General features: G+C 38.8%; 2 protein-coding genes across 2 annotated transcripts; one reads left to right on the top strand and one right to left on the bottom strand.

Annotated features, from left to right (window-relative positions):
* Positions 1 to 857: 857 nt before the first annotated feature.
* Positions 858 to 2,035, top strand: BDR25DRAFT_338227 (uncharacterized protein; the record flags this gene model as incomplete). The annotated part of the gene is made up of 5 exons (XM_033693268.1): positions 858 to 910; positions 963 to 1,246; positions 1,317 to 1,496; positions 1,530 to 1,898; positions 1,929 to 2,035. The coding sequence occupies exons 2-5, from the start codon at positions 988 to 990 to the stop codon at positions 2,033 to 2,035; spliced, it is 915 nt and encodes a 304-aa protein (XP_033539377.1). The 5' UTR covers positions 858 to 910; positions 963 to 987.
* Positions 2,036 to 4,677: 2,642 nt separating this feature from the next.
* Positions 4,678 to 6,456, bottom strand: BDR25DRAFT_274358 (amidophosphoribosyltransferase). Its single transcript, XM_033687401.1, has 3 exons — positions 6,257 to 6,456; positions 5,065 to 6,199; positions 4,678 to 5,008 (listed from the first exon to the last, which is right to left on the bottom strand). The coding sequence occupies exons 1-3, from the start codon at positions 6,339 to 6,341 to the stop codon at positions 4,696 to 4,698; spliced, it is 1,533 nt and encodes a 510-aa protein (XP_033539376.1). The 5' UTR covers positions 6,342 to 6,456; the 3' UTR covers positions 4,678 to 4,695.
* Positions 6,457 to 16,075: the final 9,619 nt, after the last annotated feature.

The following is a 16,075-nucleotide window of genomic DNA, read 5'->3' as shown; positions in this document are numbered from 1 at the left end:
CTTAGAAGTCTAAGCGCTTTAAGTATAAATTAAGCCTGTTCTAGGTTTAGTTAGTGTTAAGGCAGTTTATGCTTAAGTTTATATCTATGTTGTGTTGTGTTTATATTAGACGTGCACTAATAATACTCTAGTACGCATCTAATACAGTTATGTCTAGGATCCGGGGAGGATACCGTGACAAGGTCGCTGTGCCCACTCTAGCCTAAAGTTGACGTGGCAGGCAGATTAACCTTCCTAGAAGGTTTCTTGTATGATAGATTAATTAATTAGTAAGCTCTCCTTATAACTCTAGAAAACTGCTTTATTTTATAAGCCCTATAGAGCTGTACAGCTTTAAAAGTTGATGGGGGTAACATCTCAAAACCGTGCGTTACGAGGGGCCGTGCGTTAGGCGATGAAACACGGTACTCATTGCCCACGTTGCACCACTGTGTGAATCGAGGTCAAATCCGGAAAAGGGTTTATGTGAGGGCGGAATCGGTCCCTGGGTTGCCGGACGCCCCCCCGAAATCGGATAAATTGCAGGTACTTCGCCTTTGCAGCAGACTTGATGTCGCAGCCAGGGCTAGATTTGCATAGCTTCCTGTCTGGTAGGTACTCATAAGCTTACCGCATGCCTCAAACCTGGAAATTACGATCATGCTGCTGTGTTGGTGCCTGCCTGGTGAAGAGCCTCTTTTTCAGCATAAATCAACCATGGGATCTACAACTCCACGCTTGAGCGTTGATCACCCCAAAAGTTCGGCAACGGGTCCGGGGTGGGGCGGCTTTCGTGGGGGGATCGCTTCTTCGCGGCTGTTGCGGCCGCGGGTTTTTGCGCGTCAGTCTCCGCACACACCAAATCTACTATACAAACCCAGACAACCATGCAATTGCCGCCCACCACCTCGTGAGCCTGTTTTTGACGATCGTAGGTACTTCCTAATTGGGAACAAACATGAAGCTGAGATTTGGTGTTTTAGTGAGGCCTCCACGGGCAACCATGCTATGTATCGCGCCCACGGCGTCGCACGCATCCCCCGCACGCGCGATCAATCCCTCTCTCCTCGTCCTCCTACTTTTACGGAGCGTGGGCTCTCTACGCGTACTCGGCTAAATATTTGGCGTTTTCTGGAGCTGGGCTGGCATCCTTTGGCTATATTAGATCGAGAGGGTTGCTCTGAGAGGGCCGTGTATAATATACAGTCAAATATCCGCGCACACCGCAGCCTTCGAGTTCCTCTTAAGGGCAAGCTTGGAGCGCCTAGTAAAATAGGGTTGAGAGGATGCTGAAGTTCTATTTGAAGAATTAGTTCGATCTGGATGGATGTTTTAAGACGAGATCGTCCACCGGCTTGCCCTTGAGCGAGGCGTGCACGTCCATAGGGCTACTGTATCTCGATTTCTTCACAAGATGAGCTGGTCAAGACGGACTCTGCGGCCTATCTCCATCGACCGGGGTGAGGAGCTTCGAGAATCCTATCGTAGAGATGAGACGATACGCGCAGGAGGATCTGGTCTCCTTGGACGAGTCAATTTTTAATGAGAAGGCGGCTGGAGACACCGCGCTTATGCCCCAGTTGGCCATGAAGCTCGATATATGGCGGATATTAAGAGAAGCTCTACGTGGGCGATACTTCATGCGTATACTATTAACGGCTATCTGCCGTGTATGGGCATCAAAGAAGGTTACTTCTCTAGGGAGCAGTTTATTGATTGGATTGAGAACTCCCTGCTTCCAACGCTAAATCGCATTTACGGCAATCGCCCAATGGTTATTGTCCTTGACAACGTCGCTATCCACACTAATGAGGTGATTGAAGCCGCCGGCGATATTGTGCGATACCTGCCTCCATACTTACTAGATTATAACCTAATCGAGCTTACGTTTTCGGTTTTGAAGGCCTGGATACGACGGAGTTAATTTTACACTAGAACAAGGTTATCAGCTGTAGATTTTGGAGGGTTCTTGAGGGCGGCCATTCAAGAGAGTAAGTGTGATCGCTTTGCAAGGAGGCACTTTAAGTACGCGGCAGGCGGGCTATATATTGAGTAGGAAATCCTCGAACAGGTGAGAGCATAGCTTCGGGGACCGATTGGCGTTGAGATACTATTGATATTGTAAGCTGTTAGAAAGTACTACCAGCGTCTTACCTAAGGTTCATTAAGCTATTAGCTGTGCGATAGACCTTCAAACGCTTTAAATCCTCCCCAAGGTGGCGAACGACTCCATCCTTGAGCTTAAAGCGTATAGCAATAGCGTACTCGTGGCTTAAGTAATTGGCTATATTGCGGAGATCCTTAACTAGCCACTTCTGCTTAATTGCTACCTGCCCTGCGGCTTTAAAGTCGTCTCGATCGTCCGCTGGTTGTTGTCGTATAAGCCACTTGAAGAAGGCTTTTACAATTGCTCGACTATCCCCGTTCCCCCCCACCAGTAATAGGGCTCGAAGATGATGGACGTAGCTTAGGGGCCATGGTGGCAGGCGGAGTAAGCGCTCGAGGTAGATACGTAGGAGTAGTAGTAGGATAGAATTGACCTTGTTGCTGAGCACGAAGCGGATCAAGCTGAAACCTACGCAGGGCAAGCTGATTAGCTCTTATCTGTTCCTCCTCGTCCATCCTCTCAATCCGACCCTGCAGGCGTTGCTTCTCAATGCGCTTGTGTGGACGACGACGAGGCCCTCCGCTTGTGGCTCTGGCTATTGTGGGGATTCTTCTTAAGCTGGTTGCTAGTAGAGTTTCGCCAATGGTTAATAAGGTTCATAGGAGGGGTGCTCACGGAGACTCCACTTACACCCTTAAATATCTTCCCTCGCCTAGCTCTCCGTATCCGCGGGCCTGATCTTAAAATGCTGGCAGGTAGCTTGATTGACGTAGCACATCTTATATAGTTGTTGCAACTACACTCACGGCACTCCCACATACAAGTAATCTGGCTTTGGAAGTCGGCAGTTGTTTGGAGTAATTCTACTTTCTCTATAGCCCTCGCCTCGGCCGTCAATCTCTTCGTCCTGGGTGCAAGATTAGCGAGATTAGGGAGATTAGAAGTCGCCTTAGGTATGTCAGATGAAGGCTCGTTGGCTGCCCTATTACGCAGAAACGCCTTAGTTAGGGCATTAACTTGCAAGCTGACTTCCACCTTAAAATCGACAACTTCTACATTCTCGTAGCGCTTTACAGCCTCATCTACTCGATTAAATAGACGAAGACCCTCCGAGAACGAGAAGTCCGACATTGTATGGCCCTGCCAACGAGCTTCTCGGTGCTGAGGCTTGAAGTTAACGCTCCTTGATATCACCCGATAGTCTCTGCCATTAATACCAGAGAGAGGGCTCTCAATAAGCGTACCAATCCTCTGCTCAAAGTCGCTGTACAGGAAGAAACAGCGCTCAACTCGTACTCCATCCTCTACCTCCTTATTGTTCACCCGAAGTGTGTACACGATCTCCATAATATAATCGGGCTCTGGTTGCGTTGATGGAGGAAGCGGAGGCGGCGTGGAGGGTATATCTATGGGCGGTGAGGAAGGCATAGTTTGAGGTTGAGGCAATGAACTTGCGGCGGCGGCAGCAGCAGCAGCAGCACCTTGATCGGTATTCTCGAAACAGACTCGATGAGCTGCCCCTCGACGCCCTGCTCTACTAGATCTAGTACGCCGAGAAGGTGGTTTGTCATAGACTGGGAATTCGTCGCTATAGGACCTACGTTCCTAGACATAAGTAATCTTGCCTCTGAACTGTTCTTCCTTGGATACAAAACTCGTATCGACTCGACGTATGCGGAAGTGTTCGACTCTATAAATGCATACCGGGCCTTTGGGGGGTCTCTGTGTCTTAAGGAAACGATAGCGGCCGTCGGCGCCGCTATGTGCGATTTGGTCGCGAGGCGAATGGTCCTGAACGGCAACCAGGAAACAGCGACCATAGCTAGAGAGTGCGTGAAGCTTGCAGTGAACTTCATCTTCGATGCCCAGTCAACCGACTTCACATTGGTTGAGAACGATTCCTTTGCGACGTTGTCAAGGATTCTTAGGGATTCAGTGCGGAACAGGTAGAGAAGGAGCACATAGACTGGTCACAACACCGTCTCCACAAAACAATAAAACGAGAGTAACTCTAACTTGTAATATTCCGGTTGGATAATACACTAGGCCAGATACATGTATAACTGAAACTCTAAACTATAGAACCCCTAAGCCCATTTAATACTTGCATGAGCTGAGAAGGGGTATGGGGTAAGCGAATCGACAAGGTATGAGATCCAAACAAGGTGAATTGTACCAGTGTATTGTAAGGTCTAAGGAGCGAGAGAGAGCTCTAGGCCGACTATATACTGTATGAGAAAGGAGCTAGTCCTAATGAGTGAATAGTGCAGTACATGGGTGTGGTATCTCTTGCATGAGCTGAGAAGGGGTCATATGGGAAGCGAGTCGACAGGGTAGTGAGATCCAAACAAAGTGGATTGTACCAGTGTATTGTAAGGTCTAAGGAGCTCGATAGAGCTCTGGGCTGACTATATACCGTACGAGAGAGGAGCTATGCCTAATGAGTGAATAGTGCAGTACATGGGTATGATATCGTGAGACACGTGCGACAGTATCGCGTGAGACACGTAGGACATTAATTGCTCTAAAAAGTTTGAGAAAAGTCCACAAAATACATGAAAGCGCAGAGGGGCAAAGCGATGGCTCTATCCCATTTAACCTATGTGCATCTAGGCTACTATCTGCGGCGTGTGCTCGGAAATTTTAAGTGACCGGCCTGTAGCTCGAATCTCCTCTAGATGGTCAAAATAGTCCGGGTTAACGAGAGTAGCATACTTCCCGCAGAAAACGCCAACTTCAAAAGATTGAGGCTCTCTACGATCCTGTGATCTAACTACCTCTGCGCAAGTATCGATGAGGTTATCTAAGGTTTGAAAAATGATACCGTCGCACCCGAGTTCTTTACAGATAGCAGCATTATCTCTCTCATGGGCTACCATCTCTTTGGGCGATGCGAGGTCAATACCGTAGATGTGAGCGTATCTAGAATGAACAGTTAGTAGGGTGGAGGTACCAGCGACGAGATTACTATAGCGTACCTGACCTCTGGGGCGCAGCTGGCTACATATATCTTCTTTGCACCCGCTTCGCGGACTATCGATATAGCTCCGCGACTCATCGTCCCTCGCACGATGCTGTCGTCGACAAGAAGTACTACCTTGTCCTTAAGCTCAGACTTAATAGCGCTTAGCTTGCGGCGTACGCCTTGCTGACGGCTTTTTTGATCCGGCATGATAAAGGTCCGGAAGATATATGTGTTACGAACTAAAGCGCGACAGTACGGCTTGTTAAGACCGGTTGCAACCATGGGTGCGCCTACAGATGCGGTTTCGGGTACAGGAACCACCAGATCAATTTCATCGATGATCTCTTGGCCCCAAGCCTCTTTAATCCTCGAAGCAAGTCGTTGGCCCATTCTTTGGCGAGCAGGGTAGACACCAAGTCCGTCAATGATCGACTCAGGCCGAGCAAAATAAACGTACTCGAACATGTCAGGGGTGTAGCTCGCGTGGGGTGAGACTTGTCGGAAAACAGGTGGCTGGCCCTTCTCGATGACGACGGCTTCGCCAGGTAGTATGTCCCGAATTACATTAAAACCAATCTGGTCCAAAGCCACGGATTCGGAGGCGAGCACATAATCGTTGCCGTGCTCGGAGACGCGAGAACCAAGAATTAGTGGACGGATACCATGAGTATCGCGGAATCCCACGACTCCAAATCCAGTAAGCATTGCAGTACATGCCCACCCGCCTCGACACCGGTCGTACATGCGGCCTAAAGCATCAAATAGGTCTTGGGTATTGATGCGGGCCTTCTTAGTCTTGTTCAGCTCGTCGGCGAAGACATTCAACATCAACTCGCTGTCGCTGTCGGTGTTGATATGGCGGTGGGCTTCGAAGTCCAGGTAGCGCTTGAGCTCTACAGCGTTGATCAGGTTGCCGTTGTGGGCGAAGCAGATGCCGTACGGGCTGTTGACATAAAACGGCTGAGCCTCTGCCATAGCGCTCGATCCAGCCGTGGGGTAACGCACATGGGCGATGCCCATACTCCCAGGAATCCTTTCGAACATGGCGCCGTCGGTGAAGATCTCAGTAACCATTCCGTTCCCTTTGTACATGTGGAGCCGACCTCCGGGTGCGGATGTGACAATGCCGGCAGCATCTTGACCGCGATCTGGACACTGGCATTAGCGAAAGGAAGTAATAAACACCACCTTCAAGAGCCACTTACGCTGGAGAGAAAATAGTGCTTCATAAAGCTCATTGGCGGCACCGGACGAAGGATTAGCTAGAATGAGAGCGAGAACTCCGCACATGTTGATTTGCGGCAAGACTGTCGCCGTCTATATTTGAAGGAGAAGTCCAAGGTTTCTTTTAGTTTGCATTCACATTAATTGATCAATCAAACCAGGAGTTGGGGGGAAATGAAACGTGTGTGTTAAAACGAAGGTGGGGCAAGGCTAAATTTTTTTTGGCTAGGGTATTAAATATGCTAAGGAATCGCACAAATTACAAACCAGCAAAAGACCTACTGCTTAGCGTAATAATTCCCTATTTACTAGTGTTTTAGATACGCTACCACACATGTGGCCGTGCGTTCGAAATGGACTCGAATGCCATTGTTTTAGACCCACTAAAATTAGGCGGCCCATGCCAACAAGCGGTTAACCCCCGGCTTAGGGGCGGTTCCTCCCTAGTTTATGGGGGGTTGCTCCCTACAGTCCTTGCTGTTCTTTGCATGCTAAGTGCGAGTTAACCCTTTTATCTAACAAGTGCGTTAAGTGCGTAAGGAAAGGAAGTTGTTGCAATGCTTTTATTTCTAACTAGGCTTAGAAGAGGCTTAAACGCGACCGCTTAAAGGTTCTTTAAGCGATGGAGGTTGTGCGCGGGGCCTGTTGCGCCGCGCTGGAACGTGAGGCCGCTGCCTTAGCTGATGTGGCTGCTGCTCGCCGTCGCGAAGCCTAGGCCTCGCAGGAGAGGACGGTGCTAGGTTATAGTCTTGTTCTTAAACATTCAGGACTTTATATAGTCTTATGCGTCTTTCTGCTAGCTTCTTTACTAGTGTAGTTTCTCTTAAGTTCTTTATATCTAGATATGTATAGTCATCTTTCTAAATGTTAGGTCTTAAGGTTTATAGTGTATTTACTTATGTTATTATTTTAATTTTACTGTTTACTGCTTCCTTAGCTAACTTATAGTATAGTTAGTACACTCTTGCTATTCTCTTCTAGGCTGCTTGTAGATTCTCTATTCTTGCTCTAGTTATTACAAACTATAAAAGGTAACGTACCTAACAGGTTGGCCGGCCACACGGGTTAGCCAGCCACTTTTGCTAAGCCTCTACTAAAACCACCCTATTCTAGCGCAAAACAGCCTACTTTAGCCCTATATAGAGTAATACAACATAAAATATTATTTAAAGTCTACTTTTACTACTTACTTATATATATATAAGTTATACCTAGTCTAATTACACTGCTTATATTATTTTTAACTTAGCTTACTTTCTTTAGCGCGCACTTATGTGTTTAGCTTCTTCCTATTACAACGCGCTTTAAACTTCTTTAAAGTAGTTAAATAAGCCTTATCTTTAACTATTAAGGTCTTTTTTGCTTAAATTTACGTTTTTTTATATAATTTATGTGATGTAGTAGCCTTATTTACTGCTTAAAGCTTTATAATCTCTTTTTATACTAACACTAGCTTATACGCAATAATTGCTGCCCCTTTTAAACCCTTCTTAAAGGCCTTTACTATAGATGTTAGTAAGCTATTTATATGCCTTTAAATTTTTACTTTTATAAGTATTAATTATAACCTAAATTTAAAAGTATTACTTAAAGTTTATAACTGCTAAGGCTTATTATTAATAAGTAGTAGTAGTAATAAAGTATATAACTAGATATTAAAAGCTATTTTAACTTATTTTAGGTTAAATAAGACTAGACTAGCGCTTTAAAACCCTTCTTAGATATTACTAAAAGTAATTACTGTATTATAAGCGTGTATAAAGCATAGTAGTGTTACGGTCTACGGTTGGACCAGCGTAACCCCACCAGCAGTGCTCCACAATCTAGCTAGTTTAGGTCAGGGCTCGCTTACGGACCAATCGGAGGATGCGGAGACGGTACGGCTGCCTGCAATCACGGAGGAATGCCTTGTCTAGTAGGAGGACAGGCCGCGAGTTCAGGGAGCTTAAGGGAGCTTAGGGGAGCCCCTCTTAGCAGGCTCCTATAAACTCCTGCTAACTCCCCTTAGCGTCCCTAGCACATGTATATAGTTCCTACATTAAATAACCTTTAAAAGGTGTGTTTAACGTTTAGTTTATTTATTATATAGACTAAGTAGTATTTAGCTTTCTAAAGAGCTGTAATACTATTTATATATCTTACACTATATATACCTCTAACCCTGTCTAACAGGACTGTTTAACCCTAGCCTCCCTACTGCTGCACATAGGGCAAACTATAATCTAGTTATCCTTCCTTCCTCTATTAGCCTAATAGCCTATACGTAGGACTGTACATCCTACTAGATTAGCCTCTTCTCTCTGTCCTACTTCCCCCCTAGGAATGTTATAAGACCTAAGTGCTTCTTAAAGCAAAAATTATAATATTAAACACTACCTTTTTAAAAAGTATAGCAACTTCCTAACACAACTTAAATTCTAACATAGCCTACGCCGCACTATTAGGATCTATAGAAGTTCCTACCTAAAGTAAAGCTGTCTTAGCAGAATAAATTAATTTAATCTAAGATAATATTAAGGGACTCTAGCAGTTTAGTAATAAGGTTAGTAAACTACTAGAACTTAGAAAAAAAGTTACTAACCTTTACTAAAAAGTAATAAAATTATAAAGCCTCTTTAAACTTTTAAGCCCTTAGGAAACAACTAACTAAGCCTATTAAATACATAAACTATAAGTAGAGCTAGCAAAAATCTAAAACATCTTGTTTAAAAAAACAAGCATTATAGCTAAGAAAGCTTTAAGACTAGCCTTTTTAAAGCCTTTTAAAGGATTACTAAAGGACCTTTAACTATTCTTTATAAGATGCTACCTCTATATATAATATAATAAAGAAGCATTTTAGACTAACACAAAAATAATATCCTAAATAAGACTACACCTAGAAGGCCCCTCTGCAATCTAGTTCTAACTCTATGCAGATAACTAGATAAACTTTAAAGTAAATAGTAAAGCACTTACACCTAAAATAAAAAAAAAATTTAGTAACATTAAAAACTTTAAAGAAGCTTTAACAGCTATTTATAAAACCTTTAATAAAAAAAAGATTGCAGCTAATAAACTAGACACTATAAAACAAGGGACTAGCCTAGTCTAAAATTATGCAGCGCGCTTTAGAGAACAGCTGGCTATCTACAGATAGACAGACTAGAAAGCTCTCTGCTGCATGTTCTATAACAAATTAAGCAAAATTATAAAAGATAAATTTATGCATAGTAAAAAACTAACTACTTTTAAGAACTTTATTACGTAAGTAATAACCTATAACAACTGTTATAAGAAGCGTAAGAGAGAAAAGAAATAAAAAAGAACCCCCTAGAAACTAGAGTTTGTTCCTAAGAAAAAAAAGCTTTTATAATATAATAAAAAACTAATAGACCTTAGTTATGTAAAGTATACATAGAGCCCCCCCTTTAAGAAGAGCTAAGTTCTAGGACGTAATAGGCTGCCCTTAACAAAGAAACAACAAAAGTAGCTAAAGAACAAGGCCTGCCTAAACTATAAAAAAGTAGGACATTTTTACTAAAACTGCCTAAACTCTTAAAAAGGGAAGAATAAAAATACTACTATAATAATAAAAGCTATTACTGCTAAATACAGCCTTATAGACAAGAAAATATAGGGAAGACTAGATAACAAACTCTACTAGTAATGTAAAAGAAACTATTCTTTAAATAACTGCCCTAAAGTATATTAGAAGGTAGTTATTTAAAATTTTAGTAGCCTTAATATAGTATTGCAGGACCTTGCAATCTTTAAAAAATATAAAAAAAAAACTTAGATTTAAAGATATATTATAAATGTTTAAAAAGAAAAAAAATAATTCTCTTTTTAAGACTAAACTTCTAGTACTTTAGCAAAAGAGCTTTTCTAACAGTTTTAGAGATGCAGGTGCTAGAAGTGTAGGCTATAACATAACTACCTAAGCAACTATATAGTCTTGCTTTACTAAATAAATATTAGTAATAACTACTTAATGTTTAATATTATATAAAGGATAGCTAAAGTTAAATATAATATTATAAATAAAAAAAAGTAATAGCAATTCTTTATTAAGATTAAAAACTAAAAGCTAGAATAGCTAGGCAAACCTGCTAAGTTTAAAGTACTATAACTAGCGCCTAAGAAACCTAAGACACTGCTTTTAAGCCTAGTAATCTTTAAAAAAGCTCTTGTAATACAACAGAACTACAGACAATATGTTCTTTGTAGAAGCAGTACCTACAGCACTAACAGTTGCTAGTAGAAGAACTACCCTGTACAGCTAGTATAAACAAAAGAATACCCTTAGTAGACCTAAGAAAGTCCTCTTAACACATTATATAAACTTAACAAATGTCTGTACCTTTAGTACTAGTGCACATAATAATACCATGTTAAACACTAGGACAATAAACACTAAGCAGAATAGTAGCCTATATAGGAAAAGAACTACAACAGTTGCCTATAGCAGAGAACAGCCTTAGCCTGCAAAACTATAAACTGCTACACCTACTAAACAGCCCCTCTACATAAAAAAGAAGAATAGGCAGTGTGTAAAAAATAAGACAACTGTAGGTTCTACTACTTCTAGTAGAAAGTAGTAAAAAAAGAAGACTACCTAACATTACATTATTTAGTTAAAAATTATAAATGTAAAGTAGCTAACTACTGCAACTAAAAACATTAAATCTATAAAAAAAAAAAACCAAGTTTAATAATAATCTATAAGATATTAATTTCTACCCCTTTTTTAATAAAAAAGTTAAACACAACATATTAGCAGTAATTGCTATAAAATAAGGGATAAGACACAGCCTAACAACCACCTTCACATATAAAGGATAGCCTAGGTTAGCCCTTATAGATAGCAGATGCACCTTTACTGCTATAGATAAAAATTAAGTAGACAAATAAGGCATACTATTTTGTATAAAGAAAGAACTATTTAAGGTAACTTTTACTAATGCATTATTAATTAAGTATAGTAGAGGATAAATTAACCTAGAAACCTATAAAAAGGATCTTAAAACCTCTAATATAAGTAAATAAAGGTCTATAAACATACTTAAACTAGAAGGTAAATATAATGTAATTTTAGGCTATAACTAGCTTAAAACATATAACCCTGTAATTAATTAAAGAACTATAACTATAAAAACTTCTAACAACTACGCACACATAACCTAGTTAGCATGCTATAATAATAAATGCCTAGTCTATAAATAAGCAAAGCAAGGTAGCAGTTACTACCCTAAGAAAAAGAAACTCTAAAAATTTCCCTACTAAGAGCTAAAAGCTTAGGTAATAAAGATAATAAAAGAAAAACTTAAAAAAGTCTCTTATAAAGAAATTAAGGCAGATAAAGATGTAGAATAGATTAGTGTTATCTAAACTTAAGATAAAGGTTATATCCTAACTAAGTATAAGGATTACAAGAACATGTTTAAAACACTAAAAGACCTAAAAGAACTACTACTACATTAGCCTTAGGATTACGCTATTAACTTAATAAAGGATTATAACTTAAAAACACATAGGCTCTGCCTCTTAACTAGGGTGCAGAAAGAGGCCTTGTAAAAATATGTTAACAGGATGTTAGTATAAGGCTATATCTAAGAAAGCTACAGCTCTGTAGCTTTAGCAGTAGTCTTTATAAATAAAAAAAGAAGAAAAATCTAAGTTTGCTAGAACTATAGAACCCTAAACAACAACACAATTTAAGACTAGTTCCCTCTGCTAATTATATAAGATATTATAAACTAACTAAAAAGAACTTAGTACTTTATAAAGTTTAACATACAAAACAGATTTAATAAAATAAGAATATAAAAGGGAGACAAGTAGCTTACAGTGTTTAGGACCCTGTAGAGACTCTATAAACTACTAGTAATGCTGTTTAGCCTAATAAATGCTTTAGCAACATTCTAACAAATTATTAATACAGCTCTTAACTTATACCTAGATGTCTTTGCCCTAGTATACCTAAATAACGTCCTTATTTATTTAAAAGATACCCTAGAAGACTACGTACAGAAAGTACAGAAAATTTTAGAACAGCTTAGAAAGTATAGACTCTACCTACAGCTCTCTAAATGCAAATTCTATGTTATAGAAACAGAATACTTAGAATTTATAATTAATAAAGAAGAAATAAAGATTAACTTAGCTAAGATATAAAAAGTACTTAAATAGCTAGAACCTATAACAGTTAAGGAAGTAAAAGAATTCTTAGGACTATTAAGCTATGTTAGACAAATAATTAGAGACTATTTAAAAATTACTATACTATTAATAAACACTACAACTAAGGAATAGGCTATAGCAAAATTTATCTAGACTTTAAAAATAAACAAAGCATTTATAACACTAAAACAGGCTATAACAGCTAAACTAATATTAAGAATGTACAACTTATAATTAGACACTAAAATCCACACAGACGCGTTCTTAGAAGCTAGCAGGGCTGCGTTGTATTAAAAACAGGAAGACAGAAAATAGCACCTAGTTGCGTACTATTCTGCTAAGTTCTTAGGACCTAAAGCAAGTTATAGTATACCTAATAAAGAACTAAAGGCTATACTAAACGCTATAAGAGTATAGGCTACAGAACTACATAGAATAGCAAAATAATTTAATGTTATAACTAACTATATAAATTTAGTTATGTTCTTAATAGTAAAAAAGCTGTTGCTAATGCACATAAAATAGGTAATAAAGCTTGCATAGTTTAACTACATTATTAAGCATGTTCTAGGAACTTAGAATTAACAGGCTAACGCCCTTAGCTAAAGACTAGACTACTTTAATAAAAAGAAGAAAGAAACTAAGAAGTTTACACTTTTTAAGAAAACTAATAAAAAATAAATTTATAATAGGACTTAACCTATAGAAGAATTCTACATGCTTATAGCTAGTAAGCAAGGATAGAAAAACCTAATTTAAGAATATTATAAATCTCTAATGTTTAGACACCCTAGAATAAGCACCCTCTAGAAGAAACTAAAGGCTGCTATACTATAACAAATACTAAAAGTTAAGCAACTATGCACAGAGGTGCTTAGGGAATATAATACCTGCAACAAAAACAACCTATAGAGGTATAAGGCATATAGTTACCTCTAACTAATTAAAGCACTAAAGTTACTATAGATAATAATTATAATAGATTTTATTATAAAATTACCTCTATCTAAAGAACTAGAGACAGACAGGATGTGCAACATAATCACAGTAGCCTTAGACAAAACTACTAAGTACCTACACACCTAGCCCTTAGAAAAAACAATAACTGCTAAAAAGTTTATTTATAAACTAAAACAAAATGTAATATTAGTACATAAATGCCTTACAATTATTATCTTTAACTAAGATAAGCTGTTTACTAGCAGTTTTTAAAAAGTAGTAATGCAGCACTTTAGCATAGCACACAAGCTATTAACAGCCTACTACCTGTAGACAGATAAACAGACTAAAAGAGCAAACACAGAAGTAAAAAGATATTTAAAAAAGTACATTTTCTACACTTAAGATAATTAGGCAGAATAGCTTCTAATAGCATAATTAGCTATTAATAATGTAGAGTTAGCTATAATAAAAGAAACGCTATATAGGGCTAACTTTAAATATAACCTCTACTTTACATTACACAGAAATTAACTTACAGACCTGCAAGAGTTAATAGATTAGCTAACAAACCTATGTTAAATACATAAGAAGTTAGCTATAGAAGTAAGGTCTAGCAGAGAAGTAATAGAGAAATACGCAAATAAGTTACAATAACTAGGACTAGAAATCTACCTAAAAGATTATGTGTATCTTAACACTAAGAACCTTAAGACACCTAGACCCTCTAAGAAGCTAGCAAAAAAAAGAATAAGACTATATAAAGTCCTTTAAACCTAATAGGACAACTGCAAGCTTAAGCTTCCCCTGCATATAAAAATACATCTATAGTTCTATATCTCTAAACTAGAAAAAGCACCTAGAGAAATTCCCCTATTTAATTAAAAATAGGAAAATAAAGAAATAGAGTATAAAGTTAAACACATTAACAGCAATTAAAAAAATTAGAAAGAATTTTTAGTAAAATAGAAAAAGTAGCTTACTAGTAAAAACACATAAAAACTAGCTAAGAATTTAAGGAACGCGCAGCTATTAGTACAGAGGTACCTCTAAGCTTGTCTAAGAGAAACTAGCTAGGTAATAAGGCACCTATATTAAAAGAAACAGCTACGTTATTACTAGATAGCAGCGGCCTTTAGAAACAAGTACCTGCTAATAATAGTTAAGAAGGAGAACAGCCCTCTACTTTAGCCTTAAGAGCTTCTATCTTATCTAAAGAGGATAGGTCTCTCTCTAAGAACTTTGCGCAATAAGCTTCTAACAAGTCTAATAACTTTTAGATATAATTCTGTCTAAAACGCTTCTTATCTATTACTCTTAACATTTCCTCTTGCAAGTAGAGTTATTTCTAGGCTTAAGCCTGTTGCTTGTCTTATAACATGCAGTCCTAAGCTTACAAGGCCTTAGCCTTTTAAAGAAGTAACTTCTTCTTTTTCTTTAAATAATTCTACACAGTGTTAGAAACAAAAGTGTTACACTTACTATGCTTTTTTACACACTTAACACACTTATCTAAGGATAAAGTTAACATATAAGATAACCCTAAAGACTAGCAAGCGCTGCAGGGCCTTATCTTTGTCTAGCAAAAAGAATTAAAATAACAAGTAACATAAGAATAACAAGATAAACAGGACTAACAAGCTATTTAGTATAGAAAAAATAGATGTTAGAAACGCCTTTTAGTAGAGAGGCACTTACTTTATAAACAAACCTTTACTAACACAGTTGTGTGAGCAGAGCGGCAAGGACGCTGCTAGGGAGAGGGGGCAGCGTGTTACAGTCTACAGTTAGACTAGCGTAACCCCACCAGCAGTGCTCCACAATCTAGCTAGTTTAGGTTAGGGCTTGCTTATAGACTAATTAGAGGATGCAGAGACAGTACAGCTGCCTGCAATTACAGAGGAATGCCTTATCTAGTAGAAGAACAGGCCGCGAGTTTAGGGAGCTTAAGAGAGCTTAAGGGAGCCCCTCTTAGCAGGCTCCTATAAACTCCTACTAACTCCCCTTAGTGTCCCTAGCACATGTATATAGTTTCTACATTAAACAACCTTTAGAAGGTGTGTTTAATGTTTAGTTTATTTATTACATAGACTAAGTAGCATTTAGCTTTCTAAAGAGCTGTAATACTATTTATATATCTTACACTATATATACCTCTAACCCTGTCTAACAGGACTGTTTAACCTTAGCCTCCCTACTGCCGCACATAGGGCAAACTACAATCCAGTCATCCTTCCTTCCTCCATTAGCCTAATAGCCTGTACGTAGGACTGTACATCCTACCGGATTAGCCTCTCCTCTCCGTCCTACTTCCCCCCTAGGAACGTCATAAGACCTAAGTGCTTCTTGAAGCAAGGATTGTAACAAGTAGAAACTTAAGTTTTATAATAGAAGTAATTTAGTTATACTTAAGATCTTTAGCTTAGCACTTATATACTTTTTTTAAAAAGGTAAAACAACCTATATTAAAAGGCTATAAAAAGTGTAATAAGTGTAAAAGTATATAAATAGTAATAATCTTATTTTTTTTATAGTACTACTAAAAATTAAGTAAGTTATAGCTTTTATAGCTGTTAATAATAAAAAGCTAATAAGCGCCTATAACTTTTTTTTATATCCTTATTAAAGTGCTTTAACTACTACAGCCTAAGCTTATTTATTGTCTAGCTGTTTTTAGAGACTGTAATAACCTAGCTTTA

This window comes from Lindgomyces ingoldianus, assembly GCF_010093535.1.
Source record: "Lindgomyces ingoldianus strain ATCC 200398 unplaced genomic scaffold BDR25scaffold_91, whole genome shotgun sequence".
Lineage (NCBI taxonomy): Eukaryota > Fungi > Ascomycota > Dothideomycetes > Pleosporales > Lindgomycetaceae > Lindgomyces > Lindgomyces ingoldianus.
Note: the sequence above shows the minus strand (reverse complement) of the source record. Positions and strands in the feature narration are given on the sequence as shown.